This window comes from Phascolarctos cinereus, unplaced genomic scaffold, assembly GCF_003287225.1.
Source record: "Phascolarctos cinereus isolate Bilbo 61053 unplaced genomic scaffold, phaCin_HiC Scaffold_5;HRSCAF=322, whole genome shotgun sequence".
Lineage (NCBI taxonomy): Eukaryota > Metazoa > Chordata > Mammalia > Diprotodontia > Phascolarctidae > Phascolarctos > Phascolarctos cinereus.
The window spans coordinates 409,261,240-409,285,763 of NW_027555958.1; the positions used below are offsets into that span (position 1 = coordinate 409,261,240).

Sequence of the window (24,524 nt, forward strand, 5' to 3'; positions counted from 1 at the left end):
CCAAGAACAGAAATACAAAGTTTCGATGAAGAATATTGACGAGCCTCAATGGGTCTGCCCATCTACTAGAAGGGAAAGCTAAAAGTATGGAACATCATACAATGATGTCAATAGAAAATTATAAACCAAAGTGCCATGTGAGAAGATACAGAGGAAAGGTCACTTAAGAATTGGGCAGGGTTGCTGGTAGGAGAGAGCAGGGGTTGTCAAATCAGTGAAGAGGCAGAATATATGCTGGGCTCTTAAGGAAAAAGTCAAACAGAATCCCAAGTTATCCTTTAAGATGACTTGTTAGAGATGAGCTGAGAAGCAAGGTTTCAGCAACTTTATTTGCAGAATTACAGTTCTCTGATTCAAGGAAGATTTGGTTTAAGGGCAGAAGAAAAATTTGAGAATGATAGCAATTTTATAAAGAGAGAGAGCTCAGATTCCTGCATCAAAACAAAATGCTACATTTGTACTTTTTTCTCTTTATAATGTTCACTGCTACCTCTTTGGGATTGTATTTGAGTTGCTAGAAAATCACAAGATTTTTGAGATGGAAGAGATCTTTGTGATCATTTAAATTCAAACTGGCTTTTTCTACAAATATATTTTGTGTTTATTTATATGTATACATTATTTCCCACAAAGAATGTAAGCTCCTTGAAACTAGGGACTATCTTGTTTTGGCTTGGTATACCCAGCACTTAGTAGAGTATACATTAAGTGCTTAATAAATAGTGATAGATTACAGATAAGGACTAGCAGATAAGATATGACCAAGGTCATCAACACTGGAGGACAGACAGAATTAAATCCTAGGTCTTCAAACGCTCAATCGAATTCCCCCCCCCCCACTATACCATGGTAGTCCATGCATATGTAATATATCCCCCCCCTCTGTCTCTCTCTGTCTCTCTCCCCCCCCCACTTCCACCAATATCCTATTGAAACTGAACAAATTAGTAACAAAAGAATAACAACAAACAGAACACTGAAGATTTTTAGTTTGCCTTGCTGAAAACACAAATAGATGTCAACAGCAAGCAAACAAGAAACTAAAACATTTAATTACCAGCACAATGAATTAGAGTCAGATGACCTGGGGGTTCAATCCCAGTTTCATCACTTAATAGCTATGTGACTGACCTACAACTTTGAAACTTCTGTAAGATGGAGGTAGCAATACTTATATTACCTACCTCAACAGATAGTTTAAGAGCATTAAATTGATTATATGTAGAGTGTTATAAAATAGAAAGAGGGGCAAAAAATCTAATTTCTCAAGGATGACACTGTTAACAAATTTACGCATTTCTTACTGAGAAATCTCTTATCTACCCCTGCCTCACCCTTCTACAGAAGCACGGAAAATGAATGAAACAAATGTCCAAAGTTACACAGCAAATTAATGACAAATTAATGAAAAAAATCCTCACATTAAGGCCAAAATAGGATTACAAAAATAAACTTGCATAAAGACATATTAGAAACATGCTAAAGGCATATGTGAACATTTCTTGTATTTTTGGTTAAAGGAAGAAAGATATATATTCAATACTAATTTTAATTGTATGTTTTAGATTGGTGTTTCAAAAAAAAAGTTTTATTGAGCTTTGTTCAAGCTGAGTCAATCTAACAGATATGAAAGCTGCAAACAAACTTCATGCAAAAATTCAGATTCAGGACGGCCTAAAAAGAAAAATTTATACATGCACTAAAATCTTAGTTACTCAGATTCAGCCTCTACAAGCCTACCACAAACTGCATACACTGAGTACCCATCTATGGAGAACAAAGGAATGATGTGCTTCAGATACCTGGTCATTACTTAAAAGTTCCTTCAGGTGTTTAACAAAATTGTGGAATATTTATTTACTGGATATTGAAGCAAAAGAAATCCATTAAAAATAGCTGATTTTTTTTTAAAAAAAGAAAAGGCCAAAGATCATATGGAAAGATATATATATATATAATGCAGCAACTGTGACTTCGTGTTAATTGAGACATTGCTAAGGTATAAAATAATAGATGTAATTCTCAGATAGAGAAGACTAAAATTTCTCTTTCTCTGCCAATACTACATTGCAAGTGGCTTTTCTTCAGAAGACAAGAAGCTAACCAGGGTCCCATTAAAGTAATTCCATATGGCTCCAGTCAGAAATAAATGTTTTATAGAAATTCTATATAAAGTCGATTTTGATGGAACATACCTATTTACATTATTTAATGATTTAATCTATGCTCAAAGAAATAAGTGTGCAGCCCTTTCCCATAGTCTTATTCTGATACCTCATGGTAAAGCGGAGGTGATCCTTAGTTCTTAAGTTCTTCTGAGAGCCAAGTTTAAGCCCTGGCAGGTTCTACCATTCGGAAAAGGTTTCAAGTTTAGCCTTCACAATGCTTTCTTTCTAAGAATCAGTTCAAGTAAATATGGAGAGGCACATCAGCAATAGGCTGGGCACATGGCAATGAATTTCTGGGCCATAGCAATCCAAGGGACAAAGGAAAATACAAAATGGCCCTCAATACTGTGCGTCCTCTGCTTTTGCAATGATGGTGGCAGAGTACATGGAAAGGGCGCAGAGAATGCTAAGAAATCACACAACTTTTAAACTATCTAAAAACTCTGCTGTTATTCTAAATGTGAGCTACCTGTCCAATGACCAACCTGTGGACTAGATAGATGCTGAGGTCCCTTCCAACTCTAAAATTCTGTGTGGACATACTGCTGGAGGAGTTGAATCATATCAATCTTGGTATTCTTTCTATAAAAGAAACCAGAAGAAAGAAGGAACTTGCAGCTAAATGAAAGGATGGGTGACAGGTAGCCTTTAGAGAAGCAAAGAAAGAAGTTGATAGAGTTAAGTTTTATCACACAGACACAGGCAGTAAGAAAAATGATTTCATTGGATATTTGGTCAGCTTACATTGCAGCAATAATTTGGAAAAAGAGCACTATGAAAATAACTGCAGTTTATTCTTCCGATATTAACTAGGATGACAACACTTAAGATGAAGATTTAGAAAAATTCCCTGACAAACCTGATTCCCTTGACAAACCTTCCAAATTAGATCAACATATATTCTGATATTTTGTAAATTCAATGCAAAGCTGGAAAAATATAAGGACACTGAGAAATATGAGAAAGTATATTATAGGAATAAAGGAATCAAAGTACTCATGAACTTACAGATTACATTGAAACCTCATATTTTCATATCATGCACCTCTCTTTAAGGAAAAAAATGGTAGGTACTGGATATAGTGAAGATGAAACAATATTAGAAAAAAAATAAAACTGACAGAAAAATCCCTGTTCCGGATGAAGGAGTTATCCCTGAAATAGCTGTGTGTACAGTCAAATCACTGACTTTTTAGGGTAAAGATCAGAATCAGTAAAAAAGTAGGAAGAATAATAGAGATGTAGTGTACAAATGACAATTAAAAAGTGAACTATTAAAATCATCAATTAGTGATTAAAAATAGGAAATCAACATCAGAAGTGGCACTGACACATTATAATAATATTCAGATGTTTAAACAATACAAATCTATCACAACAATAAGATAAAGGGCCCAGAATGTCAGTTGGCTAACTGCATTTACTATGTACCAAACATTGTGTCAAGTGTTAAGAGATACACAAAAAAGCAAAAACATGGTCCACTGCCCTCAAGGAGCTCCCATTGTAATGGAGCAGAAGAAAGTGAATCTCACAAGTAGTTGGAGGTTTACAGGAGACCAGGAATAGGACTTTTGCGGGTAGAATTCAAGCACTGGATTGTAAAGCATAAGAAATGGGTAAGGTTAAAGAAAACTGGAAAGATAGGCAGGGGCAAGGTTGTAAAGGGCTTTCAATACCAAACAGAACATGTTGTATTAAATCCTGGAGAGAAAAGGTAGCCAGTGGAGTTTATGGGGGGGTGGGGGAGGAGAAAGAGTATGTGCATGTGAGATGCATCATCAGACCTGTGCTTTAAGATTCCCTCTGGCAGCTGAATGGAGGATGTGGGGACAGACTGAAAGACTAACAAGAAGGTTATTGCAGTAGCTCAGGTGTGAGCTGATGAGGGCCAGGTTCAGGGTAGCAACTGTAGAAAAGGGAAATTATACAAGAGATGCTGAGAAGGTAGAAATGACAAAACTTGGCAACAGACTGGATCTGTGGAGTCAACACGCAAGAGGACTTAGAAATGGCACTGAGGGTTAGGCCAGGGTGACTGGAAGTGGAATCCTCTATAGTGCTAGGAAAATTGAGAAAATGGTGGGTTTGGAAAGGGGGAAGACGAAGAATTCTGTTTTGGATATGTAGTCTGAGATACATATGGGATGTCCAGTTTGAGACGTCCAAAGTGAAGTTTGTGATGTGAAACTGGAACTCAGGAGAGAAACTAGGGCTGGCTATGTAAACCCAAGAATCATCTGCATAAAAATGATAACTGAACCCAATGGGAGCTGAGATCACAAGTCAAGAGAGCAGAGGAAAGAGAAAAGAAGGAGATATGGTTAGTGGGAGTAACCTAAATTTAGAACAACAAAGAAGATGGGAGGAGTAGCCAAATAGGTAGGAGGAAAATCAAGAAAGAGCAATGACATGAAAACCTAGAGATGTGTCCGGGAGAAGGGACTGATCAACACAGTTAAACACTGCAGATAGATGAAGAAGGATGAGGTTTAAGAACAAACAGGTTAACGGATTTGACCATTAAGAGATCATTGGTGACTTTGGACAGTGAAGTTCAATAGAATGAAGAGGCTAAAAGCTAGATTACAAAGGGTTTAGGAGAGTGAAAGGAAACAAGTGGAGCTACTTAGTATAAGCAGTATTTTTAAATCATGAACATCAGAAAAAAGAATATCTGGGTATTATTTTACCAGCAGTGTACAGAAACACAAATTGATAAAGATTCCCAGTTGATAGAATCCTTGTAAATCTTCTTGCCTTTTATCCTAGACAAATAATTATCAATCTCAATCTTAAAGGTACAAAAAAAAATTCTACAAATCTCTCAATAAACTGTTTTTTCATGGCACAAACATCATCATAGTTAGTATTTACATAGCACCTACTATGTGCTAAACACTGTGCTAAGCAGTTTACAAATACTATTTCACTTTATCCTTACAACAACCTGGACAGTAAATGCTATTATGATCTCCATTTTACAGTTGAGGAAACTGAGGCAAACAGAGGTTAAGTGACTCACCCAGGGTCACACAGCTAAGTATCTGAGTTTAGATTTGATCTCAGATTTTCTTGGAATCTCTTATCTCCTTAAAGACTCAGATCAAGCACCACCTTCCCCACGTGGTCTTTCGTGGTCCTTCAGCTGTTAGGCTTTACCTGCCATGGCTACCTTGTATCTCTTTTATGTGTGCATTCTGCATATACCTATGTATGTGTGTGCCATCTCTGCCAATCAAATTTAAGTTCTTTGAGGGTAGGAACTCTTTTGCTTTTGTCTTTGAATCTGTAATACCTGGGAATTCATCCAGCACAAAGTAGGCAATTAAAAAATGCTTCTTGATAAACAGATTCCACTGCTGAAGACTATAATACAGCCTTACATTTTCTACTGTACAAATCTCAATCGTCTTTGCCCTTCCATTTGTTATTCAATTTAATTTCTATCATCACCACCCTCACTGTCCTGTGTACAGGAATTGGCACACAGGAATCTGTTTCTCATGCTCTTCTCTTAAGTCGGTATTCTTTTCTTCCTATCCAACCCTGAAAGGCTCATGTCAAGTCTTACCCTTTCCATTTAAAGACTTTCTCAACTTTTCTTACCCATAATGAGTACTTCCTATGTTCTCTCAAAGGTAACTAGAAGACTGACTGCACAGACTTGAATCCGTTTTTCTTACTTTATATGCATAACCTGTTTTGCTTTCCCAAATCCACAGCAAACCCTTTGAGTAAAGTTATTCTATCTTATACTTTTTTTTTGTATTCTACATATAGGAAGAGGTCTTAAATCACCATTTATCGATTGATTAAAAAGAATAGTCTTGGACTGCTTAATTCTCTGGCTAGTAAACTTACACTACACCACATTACACATTTGCTAGTTGACTGAAAAAAATGAAAACCATTTTTATTGCCCCAAAGCAAGGGCTAAATCCAACTTCACTCCTTACTTCCAGATCCTTTCACCTCAATATAGCAATCTGTACTACTGTTCTTTTTATTCTTTTTTAGTCTCTTATCCAGTTTTTCAAATTCTGTCTATCCCTTTCCTTCACTTGTGATCACTTACTTCAGAAACCAGATACCTCAAACATTACCTCTGACACATTCAATCTTTTTCTGAGTTTTCCTTTCTGTCTTAAGAAACAGATGGCTTTGCCACAAGTTTGAAAAACCGGTAATGGAAACATGGTCATATCTATGCAAACTAAACTTTAACTTGCTAGAATCATAGACTATAAAGATATAAAGAAATATCTTGAGATACAAAAATGTCTCTTACATCTACTTCTTATTGTCTTTTTTTTTTTTAAATGAAGCAGTTGGGGTTTAGTGACTTGCCCAGAGTCACACAGCTAGTGAGTGTTATGTGTCTCAGACCGGATCTGAACTCAGGTCCTCCTGACTCCAAGGCCAGTGCTCTATCCACTGCACCACCTAGCTGCCCCCCATTTTTTTTTTTGCTTAGGCAATCAGGGTTAAGTGACTTGCCCAGGGTCACACAGCTAGAAAGTGTAAAGTGTCTGAGGCCACATTTGAACTCAGGTCCTCCTGACTCCAGGGCTGGTGCTCTATCCACTGTATCACCTGGCTGCCCTCTTACATCTATTTCTTCAACATGACCTAACATGGTGCCTTAATAATAATAGCAAAAATTGATGTAGTGCTTTAAGGTTTGCTAAGCACTTTGGGAATATTATCTCATTTAAATCTCACAATTTATTAACTCTAACATACAGTAAAAGAAATGGAAGACTCAGGGAGGTCAACTGGCTTCCTATGGTAAGAAACAGGATTTGAACCCAGGTTTCTCCTAACATTCAGTGTAACTGACTTTATATTACACCATTCTTCTTTGTATTTGTGCTAAATAAACGTTTAGTCATAATTTTGGAGCAAAAAAGAGGTTTTAGACATTATTTAGTGTAATTTACTTATTTTACTAATGAGGAAACTGAGGTATAGATATGATATGGCCTGCTTAGGACCACATAACATGGCAGTGGTAGAATGGTGACCAGAGCCCAGGTCTCAACTTCCTGGCTAGTGATACAAGATATATTAATAAAAGTAAAACCATTTACATTATATAATAAAAAGGGATAAAAAAATTTATTCTGTGTTCTTCACACCCTTCTTCCCCACAATCCTATAGTCTGTTTTTAAGAATCTCTCAGACTTAAAAGAACACAAAATTCACACAGAGGAGGACAACCTAGGTGACATGTTTGTATATAGGGCTATAAAACCTGTTGACCTCCTGCTTCCTCTCTTTCCTTCTATCTGGACAGTGGTACAGATAGCCCTGAATGCCATGGCAGAGAATGCCAGAATAATACCATAAAGAGGCATAACAAAGAATTTCCAGTAACTTGATTCTTCAGAGTGAAGGTTTGAATTGGTCAGAGGAAGTACTGATTACAGTCGCAGGCTTTTAAAAATTTATATGTTACTATGGCAATTTACAAAGCATGGGACATTTTTCATTTTTTCTACACAATTAAATGTAGAGGAAAAGAACCTTAGTAGAAACTACGTTAACACAGGATTCAATAATAATGGTTTTTAACCTTTATTTTGGTTGTAACCAATCACTTTAAAACCACAGGACCTTTCAAAGACTGTCAGCAAGCCAAAGAAGCTGGTCATTCCATTAGTGGCATTTATATGATCAAACCTGAAAACAGCAATGGGCCGATGCAGCTATGGTGTGAGAACAGTCTGGATCCTGCGGGCTGGACTGTTATTCAAAAAAGGACAGATGGGTCAGTCAACTTCTTCAGAAACTGGGAAAATTATAAGGTAAATAAGAGCATTCAGAGTTTGGGGAAATCAGGCAGCATACTTTTTCTAATAATGATCATTCTGTGTCATAATCAAGAGGCACATTTTAAAATTACTTATAATAGACATTTATCAAATTCATGTGCCTGTTAATTATTTCAGTTTTTAACAAAGTAAAATTATAATTGAGAAAAAAGAACTAGAATATTACTAAGAAATGAGCTCTTTGTCTCATCTCTAAAGAGATACAACATATGCCATTTTATTTACAAGTTCATCATAACCTTTGTGTCTTCACATAGGAAAAGAGTAATCACATGTATGAATTCTAGAAAGGTTAAGTATTAGATTTTATTACCTAATACTTTGACATATTGTTCTATCATACTAATTTTTTTGTGTAGTACATATAATAAAGTCTTTCATAGTTTAAGGAAAAAATTAACAAGAATCCTACAAAAAATTCAAGAATCATATCCTGTTTTATGACTACTTACTTTAAAGAAACATTTAATCTCCTCTAAAACTCTGAGAACAAAATGAGTGAATGTATTTTAGCTGATATTTCCATTAACATAAAATGTTTAGTTCATTATAATTTTATATTTATTTGTTTTTAAAATTGAATCATTTCAGAAATAGGTGGAAAAATTTGAGTTGCAAAAAATAATACGTAAATTTCCACAAGAGGTTTTGTGCATTATCACAAACAATAAGGAACTGTAATAAATAAGAGGAAAATAGTCTACAAATGGAACTCTTTTGGAGGTACATAATTTAAAATATTAAGATAATATTTGCCAAATCCTACATACAACCTAGTTGTATATTCCACAAAGATGCAACAGTGCAGGTTAATGCCTTGCTTACATAGGAATATAATTTGGTTTACTTTGCAATTATGATAATAGAAAAATAAAGAATGCCATTTAATCTTTTTATATTAATAAGTTCCCTAATGCCTAGAACAAATTTATTATTAAATAGACAAACATATTATCATGTTATGCTAAATATCCTGGTTAAAGTTAAATGGTTAAAATTTTTAAAGTAATTCCAATTTAAGCAAAAAAGAATTTATTTTAGGCAAAAGATAGCCATGTACGAAGTTAAATAAATGGTACATCAAATTAATGTCATTAGGTCCTACGCCGTGATCTAGAGAAGCAAAAGTTTTTGTTTTAGAGGAAGAAGGGTGTATTCACAAATTAATTTTCTTAGTAGTTCTGAAGATAGTTCAGAAAATTTTTTTTAAACCATAGCCATATTGTTGCACTGATATATATTAAAGGCAGCTGTGTCAATCCCATCCTTCTCTACATTTTCCATCCTTACTTTCCTTTCCTCCCCAATCCCAGTTATAACTATACTAGTGAGGAAGTACCCATGTGGATGTATTCAAGGAAATCTGAGGTTTTGAAAAGTGTAATGTATCTACAATTCTCTAGGTATACATGTATAGGTGTTATATATGTACACACATATATAATATGTATTTGCATTATTTACTAACAGAAAGGATTTGGAAACATTGATGGAGAATACTGGCTGGGCCTGGAAAACATCTATCTGCTCACTAATCAAGATAATTATAGGCTGTTAATTGAACTAGAAGACTGGAGTGATAAGAAAGTCTATGCAGAATATAGTAGCTTTCGCCTGGAGCCTGAAAATGAATTCTATAGATTACGTCTGGGAACTTATCAAGGAAATGCAGGGGATTCTATGATGTGGCACAATGGGAAACAGTTCACTACACTGGACAGGGACAAAGATATGTACACAGGTAAGTTATTTTATTTCATGATGCATAGACAAAACAATACCTGACAGAGACTGTGAGATCAGTCTCATTGTTTTCTTCTAAGTGTCACACTAGAAACCTTGCTTTGAAAGCACTGGCTATGGGACAAAATTCAGTAGAAGGCCAGGCCATCCTGACCTCTCAAGAGTTTGAGCTTAGTTTAATGAGACTCACCTCCAAGGCGGTCCTAAGGCATGGGTTCTAAGACCAACAAGGTTCCCATGGCTTAATTCAGATATACAGGATTTATTTTCCAGAAAAGGACAGTTCCAAGTCACCCACTTAATAATAATGAATATATGTAGATTTTATGTACAACTACTTGTGCCCTTAATTCCAGTTATTGAGGCATAGGCGACTTAGGATATCCAGAGGTTTACCTGTGTTTAAAGCAAGTCCATTGCGCACATACCTACAAAATCATATCTTCAAAAACACTGAAAGTTTTTAGCTGCTATTCCACAAAAGCAACAGCTTCAAAATGAATACTTTCTCAAAGCATTATTAGCTTCTGTTGGTGTTTCTCTATCCTTTTAGTCTCTAAGAATGCAGTATTTTGTGCTTTTTCTACGGTGGGAACAGCAGCAGGCTCTTTACTCGATTTCCTTTAATCCTCTAGAAATGGCATTCCCCACACTGGAACAAGTACCACTAGCCTTTTATGTTGACTAGAGGAAGCCTTCTCTTTAAAAGTTGAGGTGACATAGTAGTAACAGACGAGAATAAATTGAAGCCAGCATTAAAGGCGTACATATCTCTTCACTTTGTAGAACTTCAAAAAAGAAAATGCTTTTTAAAACAACCAATGGCATTGATAAAGAAAAAAAAAGCTGTTTCTTACTGAAATAAATGAAATCAGAAACAAGTATCAAAGACTGGGCTTAAATGGTTCCAATACAACAGACCACTACGGACAGCTTTCAGAATGCCATTTCTTTAAGAACAAAACTTTCATTCTAACATCTTGCTTATTTTTCCTCAAAGGAAACTGTGCCCACTTTCACAAAGGCGGCTGGTGGTACAATGCCTGTGCACATTCTAATCTGAACGGAGTGTGGTATAGGGGCGGCCATTACAGAAGCAAGCACCAAGACGGGATTTTTTGGGCTGAGTACCGAGGAGGGTCATATTCTCTGAGAGCAGTTCAAATGATGATCAGACCAATTGAATGAAGAGGCAATTTCCCATTTAACGAACGCAAATTTTTAAAGCTCTAGTTCCCAAAATCTTAAATGTTAAGTGTACATTTTTATTTTGCACAATTTATACCTGTAAATGCAGGACTACAATTGTTTTTATAACTATTTTTACTGTGATACTAAAAAAAATACAGCTTCTTATGAATTAACAGGGCTTAAATAGGTGTGTGTGTGTGTGTATGTGTATGTGTGTATGTACTGCAAACTGTTACTTCTCAAAGCTATGTTACTTAAAAAGAGTTCTTCAAAGTACAAAGATTGTTTTCTAAAATGTAAATACTTGCTGTATCTTAAAACAAATAATTGTTTTATTTTAAAACAAAACTGAATATATGATCAGATATTTAACAGCTTATTTAAAATCTTTGTAAGATTATACTTTAACTTCCAGTGGAAAAAAATTTTAATTTTTCAATTAATTAATGAGTTTGATTCCTAAAAATATGGACAGGAAATTGGAGAGAAACTCTAGTTTTGCCAGTAGAAATATATTTTCCACCAAATAAAATATAAAAGTTATTTCAAACAGCAGTGGTGCCTTTTACATGACATAATTAAATCTAAACTCCTGTCTAGTCAAATTATAAATATTTTCTTTCCCAAAAGCACAAGTAGGTGACTATCTTTCTCTGTAAATGAGATAGTCTGAAAAAATACAATGATATTTTATGGGTAGCATATTTTAGGAAAGGCAAAGTTGTTGAAAAGCACATCCCAAAGAGGTGAATGGGTTATGGTAAGGTGTCCATAGATGATTCCAAATCAGTCAAAAGTCTTGGGAATATATAGCCTCAAAATGCCAAACCAAACCACCGGCTTGGGGATGGGAATGAAATTCAAGAATAAGGATACGATGACCACTCTTCTACAGCTTTGTAGAGAAAGTTGGCTTTATTCTTGAACCCAAGAATATGGAACTGTGAGCAATGGGTGGGTAGAAAATGCAAGAAGACAGGCAGACAGAATCACAGAATTTCATAGCTGGAAGTGATTTTAGTAGACCTAGCTCCCTATAACACATCCAATAAGTGGTCGTCCAATCTTTGTGTAGAGACCTCTGATGGAGGACATCCTAAAGTAGCCAATGTTACCTCTGAATAGCTTTGTTAGTAAATTTCCCTTTACATGAAGTCTAAATTTGTGTCTATAATTTTCACTCATTTCCCTTCATTCTGAAGACACATAGAAAAAATGCAACCACTGTGCCACATGACAATTTTTCAAGTACTTGAAGATAGCCATCATGCTCACTCTGAGTCTTGTCTAAGCTAAACATCCTTGGTTCCTTCAGTTGATCGGTTGATTGTTATGAAATAACATCAAGCTAGTCACCACCCTGGTTGCAAGTTCTTTTTGTCAAAAATCATTCCTAAAATAGAGTATCTTGACAGGAGGAGGAATATGGGACTGAACCAGTGATTTCATGGTACAGGGAATTCCTGAATGAGGAAACTCCCTCTATCAATGCAGATCAATACCTTCTCTGCAATTCACAGTCTTACAGAGTTGCTTAGAGTACAGTGATCACTATGTGCAAAACTATCTCTGCATGTTGATGACAGGATGGCTTACTTAGAAAATTCTAGAGAATGAACAAAGAAACTCAAATAATCACTTCAGTAATAAGCAGAACACAAAAAAGCATGCAAAAACTACCAAGCATTTCTTACAGCAACAACAAAATCCAAGAGGAAATAATAAAATTTACTATTCTATTAAAAGTATGACTGATTTAGTGTGACAGCAATCAAATCACCATGGGAATGCTTTAATAACAAACTGATTTAGATGAAGAAAAATGTAGGAAGAACAGCATTTCTAGATCTCAAAGCATTCAGCATCAAAATTATTTGGTAAAGTTACAAAACAAAAAAAGTAGATCACTGGAATAGACTAGATAAGACAGAATCAGAAACAAATGTATGATAAAACCTACTTGACAAGAATAAAATGCTCTGGGGTTTTCATGTCATATCAAAAAAGATGGCCAAAGATGAAAAAAGATCGAACAGTTAACTCTGGCAGGATTGTGAAAAGAGAGGCACACTAATATGCAATAAATCAATCTATGAATTGGTCCAGAAAGAAACATGGTGTTCCTTGAATATGAGAAACAGGTGTTCTGCACTGTTGTTAGTGTGTATGGTGGAGTAAGATTTTACTGAAAATCCTTTCATGAAACATAAAAAAATAAAAAGTCGGCTATAAAAAAGGCATAATATTTGATGAGAGAATGCTACTACAGAATAAAACATTCTTTTGGATTACCATTCATTAATATATTTTTCTTTAACAGCTTGACTGTAAAATACCTTATATTTAGTCAACAAACCACTTCAAGAGAACCACTGCATACCTTGTGATAAGGTTTTGCTGAAACAGATTTCGACAGTCTGATATGTGCCCCATATAAAAATGGAATATTTTGGCACTGAGGCAGAATATAGTAAATAGCTGAAATATTCACACTCTTATTAGTACTGTGTGCCTCATACTATTCCACCTAGTTCTTTCTCCACTTGTAATCAGCTGAGACTTTCCTAAAAGCCTTGTAAGTTTGCAATACATTAGCCTTCTTTGCTTATGGTTCACAGTGTTATAGAAATAGAGCTGAAGAGACCTTAAAAATCAAATAGTTCAAACCCCTCATCTTACAGAGGCCTTAAAGGGTGCAACTTGCCCAAGTTTACAAAGACAGTAAGCAGCAGAATCAGCGTTTTCCATTACTCCATAAAGATGTCTCCTTTATCTGACCCTAATTTACTGGCAAGTATGGTCTCAAATGGAAACGATATAATGGGACCTACTTTTTGGTAGGGAGAAAAAAAGAGAAGGTGGGGGACAAAGAAAGAATAAGACACACAGAGGGAAAAAGAGAAAAAAAATGACAGGAAAGAGGAGAGAAAGAATTCATTTAGCAATAAAGGGTTATTATGCATTTTTCCCCCATTTGATTTAAGAATGGGTCAAATTGTTTCCTTCAAATTCAACCAACCACCAACCAACAAAACAAAAAAGATCGTCCAAAATGAAAACCTTACTCTTTTACCATGAAACTTTTCAGGAAAAAGGTTTTAGTGAAAGCTTTGAGAAGAAATATAGTTTTATAGTAGAATAACCTTTTTAACCTATCATTATATTTGTTTGTTTTGTTTTTTTGGGGTTTTTTTGGCTAGGCAATGGGGTGAAGTGACTTGCCCAGGGTCACACAGCTACTAAGTGTTACGTGTCTGAGGCTGGATTTGAACTCAGGTCCTCCTGAATCCCAGGGCCAGTGCTCTATCCACTCTGCCACCTAGCTGCTCCTCCTATCATTATATTTGGTGGTTACAAAATTATTGCATGTTTTAGAGGAACCATAAAGTCTGTATCTCAGTAGTCTTTGGGGGAATATAAGTATAATTATAGCTGTCAAATTTCAGTAGACAACTTAATTTTTAAAAATTTAAAACATTACCATCAGCTTTTCATTTGTCCAAAACTAATAGCATTTCATTTTAAAAAAATAAAAAAACCTCCCAGGTAACCTTTGAGAATTTTGCATAGGAATAGAATTTTATAGTGAAAAAGTGTAGAATGAAGAAGGCATCTAATTTGGGCTGAAAAGTAGAGGTAAGCATTGGCACAACTCTCCTTTTTCAAACTGGGCACACTTCTGGGTGAGAAGTTCCAAAGGTAAGTAGCTGAGGCAGCTAATAGCTAATGAAGATAGTCCAGAATTAGGAAATTCAAATTGGATATGGGATAAAAGATCTCACTTAATGTCCCAGTGCCCTAGACAACTGTTTAAGACTAAGAGCTAGCTGTCCATGTGCATTACTGGAGGGAATTTCAGTAACAGTGGTCCCCCAGACTGATGAAATCACAATAGTAGACAAAAAACAAATGAAAAACCCACAAGAAAACAAAACCAACAACTACAAACAACAAAAAAGACAGTATAGATGTTAAGTACATAGAAGATACTAAAAATATAATAATAATTTTCAATAATATCTGAAAATGTTTTAAGTCTATCTGTGAAATAATTATAAATGTACTACAATAAATGATATTCTATGACCTGGACATTTAAATGAACCTGAGAAAATAAATCACTTACCTCCTCCTTAACAGTAAGATAAGGACCACCCATGTTCTACAGATTTATACTCTGTCTTATATAGTAGCTTCTGTAAACTTTCTTTTCCTGAGACTATAACTCTGCTAGCACTGCCATGAAAAAATTTGGAAAAGTAAATCCATATTCTTTGCTTTCACCAGTTGGACAGAATATATTAAAGATTTTTGTAAAGTCCTCTGATGAGAAATTGTGAAAAATATACCCAAACCAGAAACTTCAATTTAAAAGTGAAAAGAGCACATTCTATTTTGTATGGTTGCTTACTGATACTGTTTGAAATAGAAGCAAAACATTTAGATTATGTACTTAAGTACATTAGTTTTGGATTAAGGGTATTTTTTGTTATTATTTTAATTAAAAAAATTTTTAAACTTGCTTAAACCCACATCAACTGGAAGAATGACTAAAAGTCGGTTTTTTTAGGGGAAAACTAAAAAGACTGAAATTAGAATTAAATTATTCAATTATTGGTTTTTGGAATAACAATTCTTAATGCAGATCGCAGTTTCAAAGAAATACAAAATTAAAGCAAGTTAAAAGAACTGCAAAAAACCCCAAAAAACAAACCCAAATCCCACACCTACCACCCAACCCAAAATGAAATGAAGTCATGGAAAACAAGGATATAATTTCTGGCTTAAAAAAAAAATATGGCTACCTGCCAATTAATTACAGTTCATTTCTCAGAGTCCAACACAAAATGACTGAAAATATTTTTATTGCCGCTGTAGAAGGAATATGCATGTATTCTCAGCAAAGAAAGGGATAGTGATTCATCCACAAATCAAAGTAAGAAAAGGAAAATAAGTGAAAAGTATAATCTTCAATATTATTCTGTTGGTACATTAGGGTTCTCGAGAATGGTTTTTCAAACAGAACAAGTCTTTACTAGTGTTAAATCTCAGTGTAATTTCACCAACGGAAAACCACAAAAACCTTCCTTGGTTAACTAGAGCCTGAAATATTTGTTAGAAATCTCTGAATAAAATTGCTACTACAAAGCTAGTCATTTCAAAAATAGTACTTCAATAATAAAGAAGTAAGGCTACTGAAAAAAATCTAACAATCTAACTCATTTATCCCAGGGACTATAATCAGAAGGCAGAAGTAGAAGCAATGGGTGGCTGAAGTTGTAGACAGACAGATCTAGGCTTAACGTAAGTAAAACCTTCCTAATAAATTTTAGGAGGGAAAGGGGAATTCCTGGCTGGGAATTCTTTCCACTAACAATGTTGGAGAGTTGGTTGTGACACTGACAGGTTAAGTGACTAACCCATGTCCTGCATTCATCAGGTTAGATGCAGGACTTGAACCTAGGTCTTTCTAAATCTATATACATTCCATATACATCAGAGGCATGTTGCCTCTCATCTAATAATTACAGCCACGTGAAAACGAAACGGGCTGAGTTGGGAAGCTGCCAATTCCTTCTTCATTATTGTTGTTTAGTCATTCCCTTCTGGAGTTTTCTTGGCAAAGGTACTGAAGTGGTTTGTCATTTCCTTCTCCAGTTCATTTTATTGATAAGGAAACTGAGGCAAATAGGGTTAAAGTGACTTGCCCAGAGTCACACAGCTAGTAAGTGACTGAAACCACAGCTGAACTCAGTTCTTCCTGATTCCAGGTCTGGTGCCTAATGCACTGCGCCACCTAGCTGCCTTAGAGAACTCCAAACAAAAACTATTGACCACTCATGGTAGAGGGAATTCTTTTTCGTGTACAGGCTGCACTAAATAACTTCTTTTTCAACTTTGAGATTCTGTTATTTGCATCTGAAGATAGACAAAAAGTCACAAAAAAAAGAGAGAAAACCTTAAGTTTGAATAATTACAAAAATTGTTGATAAGCACTTATAGGTAATGTGCTTCCATTTCTCAACCACATGGCAGAAGGCAGATGAGAGCACAGAAAGATTAGAAGAATGATACATGTGATGAAGTTTACCTTAAAAAGTATATGAGGAAGAAAGGATAAAGAATTAAAAAATGCAAATAGCTCAGAAAGAAGTAAGATGATAATCAAATACATTTTTAGGAAGGGTCAAGAAGATTTGAAAGGGCTATAGTGCAGGAGATCCTTTGTCTAAATTTTCTTTTAATCCGTTGCTATGAACATTTCTCCCACAAGTGAGGGGAGGAAAACGAAAGGGAACTTGTTCTGAACCCTTCAAACACTCTTCTTCAACTCAAACCAAATCACATTTAAATACAGAAATCATTTAAAAATATATCATGGAATTTGTCAATCAAAATCTTCCATATGATCATTCCTAGGCAATGGGTAGGAATACATAGAACTATTGCTCCCTAGTTTTTTTGGTAGTTAATTTTTTTTTCTTAGAGCAACATACAATCTGAACAGCTACAGCTTCCCATTACACAAGTGAAAGAGGAATGATGACAAGAATTGCAAATGAAAAATACATCTATCATATTCCATTCTATTACAAAGCACACTGTTTTACTTTTCCTCTCTCAGCAGCAAAATGAAAACTTTTGTGCCAAATCTCTCAACATAGCATCTTAGGATTGTTCTCCAATGACAGTAACAAATAAGTATTGTTAATGATTTTCAGATTTAGGGCAATAATTCTCACATAAAGCAATTTTTTCCTTAAGATATGCCAAACTACTACTCTCCAGAAAAATGTTTGCATCCTTATTCTAGGAATTTTTCTCCATACTGTCCAGGACAACTGATCCTGCCTTGAGCATAAACCAACAGAAGAGGCTATTTTTTCAGAGAAAATTATGGTGAAAGCCAAGAAAATATCTTCTATTTCTTGTAATTTATTCCACTTTGATTCAGAGTTAAGATGATCAGAACCAAAGGGGTTTTGCCAGCACACTGGCCTTTATTTTGAAGGCAGACAGAGGAGTGGCAAAGTCAAGACCACAAGTCTTTATTAAGTGCCTATTACTATGGTAAACACTAGGAATACAAAGAAAGGCAAAAACAGTCCCTGTCCTCAAAGACCTCACAATTAAAACAGACAACATGTAAACAAATATGTACAAACAAGATATATATAGGAAAACTTGGAGGTAATCTTAGAGGGAAGGCATTAGCATTAAAGGAGACTGTGAAAAGCCCTGTGTAGAAGGTAGGATTTTAGCTGAGATCTGGAGGAAGCTAGGGAAGCCAGAAGGCCTGGGTGAGGAGGAAGAGCATTCCAGACATGAGTGACAGCCAGTGAAAATGCATCTAGTTCAGAGAGACAGTATCTTGTTTGAGGAATAGTAAGGAGGCCACTGTCACTGGATCACAGAATACATGGAGGTGAATAAAGTATAAGAAGACTGGAAAGACAGGAAGGGGCAAGGATATGAAGGGCTTTAGAAACCAAATAGATTTTATGTTCAATCCTGGTGGTGATTTGGAGCTGCTGAATGGGAGATGACAGGGTGAGACTTTCTCTTTAGGAAGATGACTTTTTTTTTAATATAATAAATAATATATATTACATATGATTAAATACTGTAAACGGGGGCACATGTTGCGGGACTATCGCTATACGCGGCGTGGGGGCATCTCAGGGTGCTGCCAGTTCCAGGGGCTCCGAGGCTGGGGCGCAACGCCACGGCAGACCTCAGCAAGGGCTCAAGGGCATCCAAGGGGAACCGGCAGTGGAAGGACGGATCTGGTCAGAGCCCCCAGCATGAAGTAGAAAGAAGCAGAGTGTCCCGCCCAGAGAGCCCAGGCCGAGCGACGACACAGCGCTGCCTGCAGCTGCTGCTTGAAAGCCCCACATGGCACCCCATCAGCCATCACCTCGGGAAGATGACTTTGATGGCTGAGTGGATGATGGACTGGAATAAGGAGAGATCTGAGGCAGGGAGCCCAATCACTGGGTTACTGCAACAGTCCAGGGGTGAGGTGATGAGGATTATACTGGGGTGGTGGCCATGTGAAAGGAGCATTGACAAGAGATATTATCAAGGTAGAATTTATAGGAATTGGCAACAGATTAGATATGAAGGATTAGTGAGGAATCAAGGAGTCACCCTAAGATGTGAACCCGAGTGACTCAGAGGATAAGAATGGCCTTCACAATAACAGGAAAGGTGGGAAGAGGGGTTGGGGGAGGGAAAAATGACGAATTCAGTTTTGGACATGTCTTTGCATTTAAGATGTTTGTACGACATCCAGCTGAGATATTCTAGAGGAGGTTGGAGATGCAAGAGAGGGATTATGGCTGGATAAATAAACCTAAGAATCATGTACATAGAGAAAGGAGAGACAAAGACCCAGGACAGAGCTTTATGAGACACCCCTGGTTAGAAGGTATGCTCTGGATAAAGATAATGCAAACACTAGTAGGATAGGTAGGAGGAGAACCAGGAGACAGTAGTGTTATGTTGTGATGACCTTCTCATACTTAGCCACAAAAGAGAGAAAACAGTGGACACCGACAGATCAAGTGAGTGGTTTTTGATGATGGGGGAGATACAAATATTGTAGACAATAAGGAAGCAGCCAGTAAATAGAAAGAGATTGAAGATTACTGAGATAGCAGAGATGCTAGAGGAGGGAATATGAGGGAGAACAGCAGATGGCATGGGATCATTTGAGAATGTAAAGGGATTTGCCTTGGCAAGGAGAGATAGGGATGAAGGAGGAGAAAACTGTAGAAGGAATTTGAGTGACATGATGAGTAGGAGGGGAAAAGAGGGAATTTCTCCAGCTTCATTTAGCAGTGCAAGAACAAGAATAAAGCCAATAGATGGGTAACAGAGGGTTATTTCAAAGCAAAATATCTAGTTTTTAATCATACTTTTGGGTTCCCCAAACTGCTAGTGCCTCCCTCCCAAACTACTTCTTGTTAAATTAAATTGTATATATTTCTATTTATTAATTGTATATTTCTATTTATTAGAATTATTAATCAATTATTTTATATTTCTATTTATTAATTTTATATTTATGTTTTTATTTGTCATATCACCCATTAGAATGCAATCTCATTTTGAGTAGCGATTGTTTCATTCTTTGCACTATGCCCTGGAAATACAAGTACAAAGGCAAATAAAAACAAAAGACAAACAAAATTTTTATTGTATATCTGATACTACTGTTTCCAGACTATTGTTCACCCAATGTCAACTATCTTCTTCGACCTTTTGAAACAAACACTGACTCTTTTCAGTCTTTGTTAGTACCCTCTAGGACACTGTCTGACCTAATTGGCTTTGACATCTTGTCCCTCCTCCTCTTCTCCATCCCATCCACTGCTCCTTGCTTTCATGAACTTCATGCCAAGACATAAGTCTTCCTGACTTCAAAGTTTTTTAACTTCCTCAGTTCTCGTAATTTTCATTTCTAATTCACCTCTGTAAAGCACAGCCAAACCTTGGGATTTGTCATCAGTCAGAACTTTTTCATGCCTAAGATCTGAAGATTGAAGCTGCCCCATCTCTGTCTGTAATTGTCTGTCCTCCTACTTAATTCTGCCACTCTTGCAGACCTCACACAGTACTTTGTTTTGTAATTCTTTAATGTTCTTCACATGTAATAGCATGAATTATAGTCATTTGTTTGCCTTAACCCACTCTTAGATTGTAAGCTCCATCAGGACACATCTTATGTTGATCAAGGTAATTTCTATGGTCCCTTCAAGTTCTAAATTCAATGACTCCATTTCACAATACCTAGTGTTGTGTTCACTGCACAGTGTAGGTGTTTAAAAATTGTCCAATGAACTTGCCACTTGTAAGGCAGAGAAGCCAGCCTAGCTGAAGTAGGACAGCATCCTAAGGGAGAGATGGAGGTGGCAGGTGCCAGGCAACTCAATTTTGCTTCACCATTGCTTCAACCACTGCTACCTCTCATTTACCAAAGAAGAAAATCCATGAACCTGAATCTAAGAGTTTTGGGAAGAGGAATGCCTCTCAGATCACTGGCCCTTAAGCCCTTATAGCCATTACTGAGGGGAGTAGTTACTGTGGAAAAGGGGTCCACCTTCTTATCTACCACTAACACTGTTTATTGACCATCTACAGTCAAGGGGCAGATGAGCCTGGGAGCCCAGAGAATGGCAGTATCCCCAAGACCACTGATCCTGATTCCAGTGTACCCTGCAAGGTCACAATCTCTGGGGAGATGTGGCCTGGTTACTGTTTCTGTGGGTGCTACAGCTACCAAAGACCTAGAAAATTAAAGCGCTAGCCATCAAAGTCCACGGCAATCAGCAACGAATATGACTATCATTAGAAATGACTAAAAAAAATTCATTAGTTTTTTTGTATTATTTTATGTAGTATTTTGCTATTGCTATATAGAAATATGTGTTGATTTTTGAAGGTTTATTTTTTATCTTGCTACTTGTTGAATGTTTATGCCTAATAATGTGGTCATTCTTCAAAGGATAAACAGTATTAAGAAATGAGCAAATAGTTCTCAAAAGAATTATAAACTGTCAACAGCACCATGCAAGATTGCTCCAAATCACTAATAATAAGAGAAATACAAATAACAGGCTATATCCCATGCCAAGAAAATTGGCAAATGGTACTAGATGATGGTGGAAAGACTGCAAAAAAATCAACACATCATTATATTGCTGGTGGAGCTGCAACCTCATCTACCCATTTTGGAAAACAATACGTAAATGTACTATGAAAATGACAAAAATGTCCATCTCTTTGACTCAAAAATCCCTAGGCTGGGCATTGGCCTCAAAACATTCAAAGCAGCACATTTTGAGGCAGAAAAGAAACAGAAAAGGAGATGCCCCTCAACTGGCTAAAGTTACTTAAATATAAGAATGACAGTTATTAAGAAGCTGGAGAAACACAGAAGACTTAGATGAGCCAATGCCAAAGAACAGTAGTAACCAGAGAGTAAGTAGAAGCAGGAAAAAAAATACACATAGCAATAAAACTAAAACCGAATACTGTGTAATTCTAATGACCAAGCTCATCCCTCAGAGATGAGGTAGTGTAGCTCTTACGATATTTTATAGAAATGGAAGACTATGGGTATGGAATAGTTCATAGACTGTTACTCAGTTGATGTGTTGGTGAGGTATGTTTTGCAATGTTTTATTTTTATTCTTTGGTACAAAGGATAGCCTGCTGAGAGAAAGGGAGTCTAGAATATATTGGGAAATGAAAGTGCTATGAAAACAAAACAAATACAAATTTAAAAATAAATTAAAGGATGGTTCAAGGATCCTATCTGTATTAGAGAGGCAAGAAAAAAATATACAATTGATATACTATAATTTGCTGATAGTCAAATGCTATTTTTTTAAAAGAAAAAAAAAAGGAATGTGATCTCCTCAAGGACAAGGACTGTTTTATATTTGTCTTTGTATTTGTAGTAGGTGTATAAAAAATGCTAAATCAGGGCAAAGCCAAGATGGCAGAGTGACAGCAGGGACTTGCCTGAACTGTCCCCCAAATCTCTCCAAATATCTCTAAAAAGTGACTCTGAACAAATTCTAGAGTGGCAGAACCCACAAAGAGACAAAGTGAGGCAGATTTCCAGCCCAACACAAACTGGAAAGTTGACAGGAAAGGTCTGTTGTACCAGCCTGAGAGAGGAGCGTCCAGTGCTCAGGACATAGCACAGACCTGGTCTAAGTAAAGCTGGAGCAGGCCTTGGGGACTGAATCACCAGCAGCAGTGGCAGTTTCCAGTTTTCTTAGCCCACTGACTCCAGAGACAACTTAGAAGGTCAGTCTGAACAGCATGAGAGAGAAGCGTAGTCCAGCGCAGGGCTCCAAGGCATGTCAATTCAGCCCCAGCCCCAGCAAACTAGGAACAGGGCTTGGGCTTGGGAGTGACTGAATCAATAGTAGTAGCAGCAGTGGCTGAAGAAGCAGCTGCTCCTAGAGAGATTAGCCCACAGACTGAATGTTTGAAAGTCACCTATTTCAACTTCCAGGAACCAGGATGGTGGAGTAAGCAGTAAGTTGCTCTTACTCTCTCTTATTGACCTTGAAAAATCTGAGAATACTGTCCCAGAAAAAATTCTGAAATAACAGAGTCAGCAGAAAGACTAGATAGAGTAGTCTTTTAGCTTGGAAGGCTGTGGCTGAAGGAGACCAGTAAAGGAAGGGAGGTGTCCCAGCAAGCCAGTGGCAAGCCCCATCTCAGCAAACCAGTAACCAGGACCCTAGCCTCCAGCACAAGAAGCCTGAGACAGTGCCCTGAGCCCCAAAAGCAGAGATCAACTTTAAAAGCCAGAAAAAAAACACATGAGCAAAAAAGCAACTTTGAAAAACAATGACCATAGAGAAGTATCTTGGTGACAGGGAAGAGTAAAACACAAATTCAGGAGAGGATAACATTGTCAGTATACCCATATCTGAAACCTCCGAGGGCAATGTGAACTGGTCTCAAGCCCAAAAAGCCTTCTTGGAAGAGCTCAAGGATTTTAAAAGTCAAATAAAGGAGGAAGAAGAAAAATTGAATAATTCCTTTAAAAATACAGTTGACAAAATGGAAAAAGTACATTGAAGAAAACAACTCCTTAAAAAGTAAAATGGGCCAAATGGAAAAGGAGGTACAAAAGCTAACTGAAGAAAACAATTAATTAAAAATTAGAATTGTGCAATTAGAAGCTAACTAGAAGCCATGTGACATCAAGAATCAGTAAAACAAAATCAAAGAATGAAAAAATAAAAGAAAATATAAAATACCTCATTGGAAAAACAACTGACCTGAAAATAGATCTAGGAGAGATAACTTAAGAATTATTGGTCTATCTGAAAGCCAGGATGAAAAAAAGAGCCTGGACAGCATCTTTCAGGAGATCAAGGAAAACTGCCCTGAGGCCCTAGAACCTGAGAGTAAAATAGTCATCGAAAGAATTCATTGATCACCTCCTGAAGAGATCCAAAATTGAAAATGCTAAGGAATATTGTAGCCAAATTCCAGAATTATCAGGTCAAGGAGAAAATCCTGAAGGCCGTCAGAGAGAAACAATTCAAATATCATGGAACCACAGTCAGGATTACACAGGACCTTGCAGCTTCTACTTTAGAAGATCGAGGGTTTGGAATATGATATTCCATAAGGCAAAGGAGCTTGGATTACAACTACCCAGCAAAACTGAGCATCATCTTTCAGGGGGAGGAGATGGACATTCAATGAAACAGAAGACTTCCAGACTCTCCTGATGAAAAGACCAGAGCTCAATGGAAAATGTGATCTTCAAATATGAGACTCAAGAGAGGCATAAAAAGGTAAACAAGGGAAAAAAACAAAAACAAAACCCCCAAAACGTGTTATTCAATAAGGGTAAACTGTTTATATCCCTATAAGGAAGATAATACTTATAACTCTTGAGAACTGTATCTTTATTATGACATTTAGAAGAGATATACATAGACAGAGAGGGTGGGTTTAAGCTAACTTTGATGCGATGACAAAAAACCTAATGAAGCGGTAAAAAGGAATTGTAATGGGAGAAGAGGAAAGGAGGAGGCAGAA

General features: G+C 36.5%; 2 protein-coding genes across 8 annotated transcripts in view; one reads left to right on the forward strand and one right to left on the reverse strand.

Annotated features, from left to right (window-relative positions):
* The window catches only part of ANGPTL1 (angiopoietin like 1), a 28,464-nt gene extending 16,974 nt beyond the window's left edge, over positions 1 to 11,490 (forward strand). The window contains exons 3-5 of the mRNA XM_020984312.2: positions 7,786 to 7,979; positions 9,477 to 9,747; positions 10,750 to 11,490. Coding sequence (XP_020839971.1) covers positions 7,786 to 7,979; positions 9,477 to 9,747; positions 10,750 to 10,937 — 653 coding nt within the window. The 3' untranslated portion in view covers positions 10,938 to 11,490. The remainder of the gene's footprint in view (positions 1 to 7,785; positions 7,980 to 9,476; positions 9,748 to 10,749) is intronic.
* The window catches only part of RALGPS2 (Ral GEF with PH domain and SH3 binding motif 2), a 257,998-nt gene that overhangs the window by 72,465 nt on the left and 161,009 nt on the right, over positions 1 to 24,524 (reverse strand). The window lies entirely within an intron of this gene.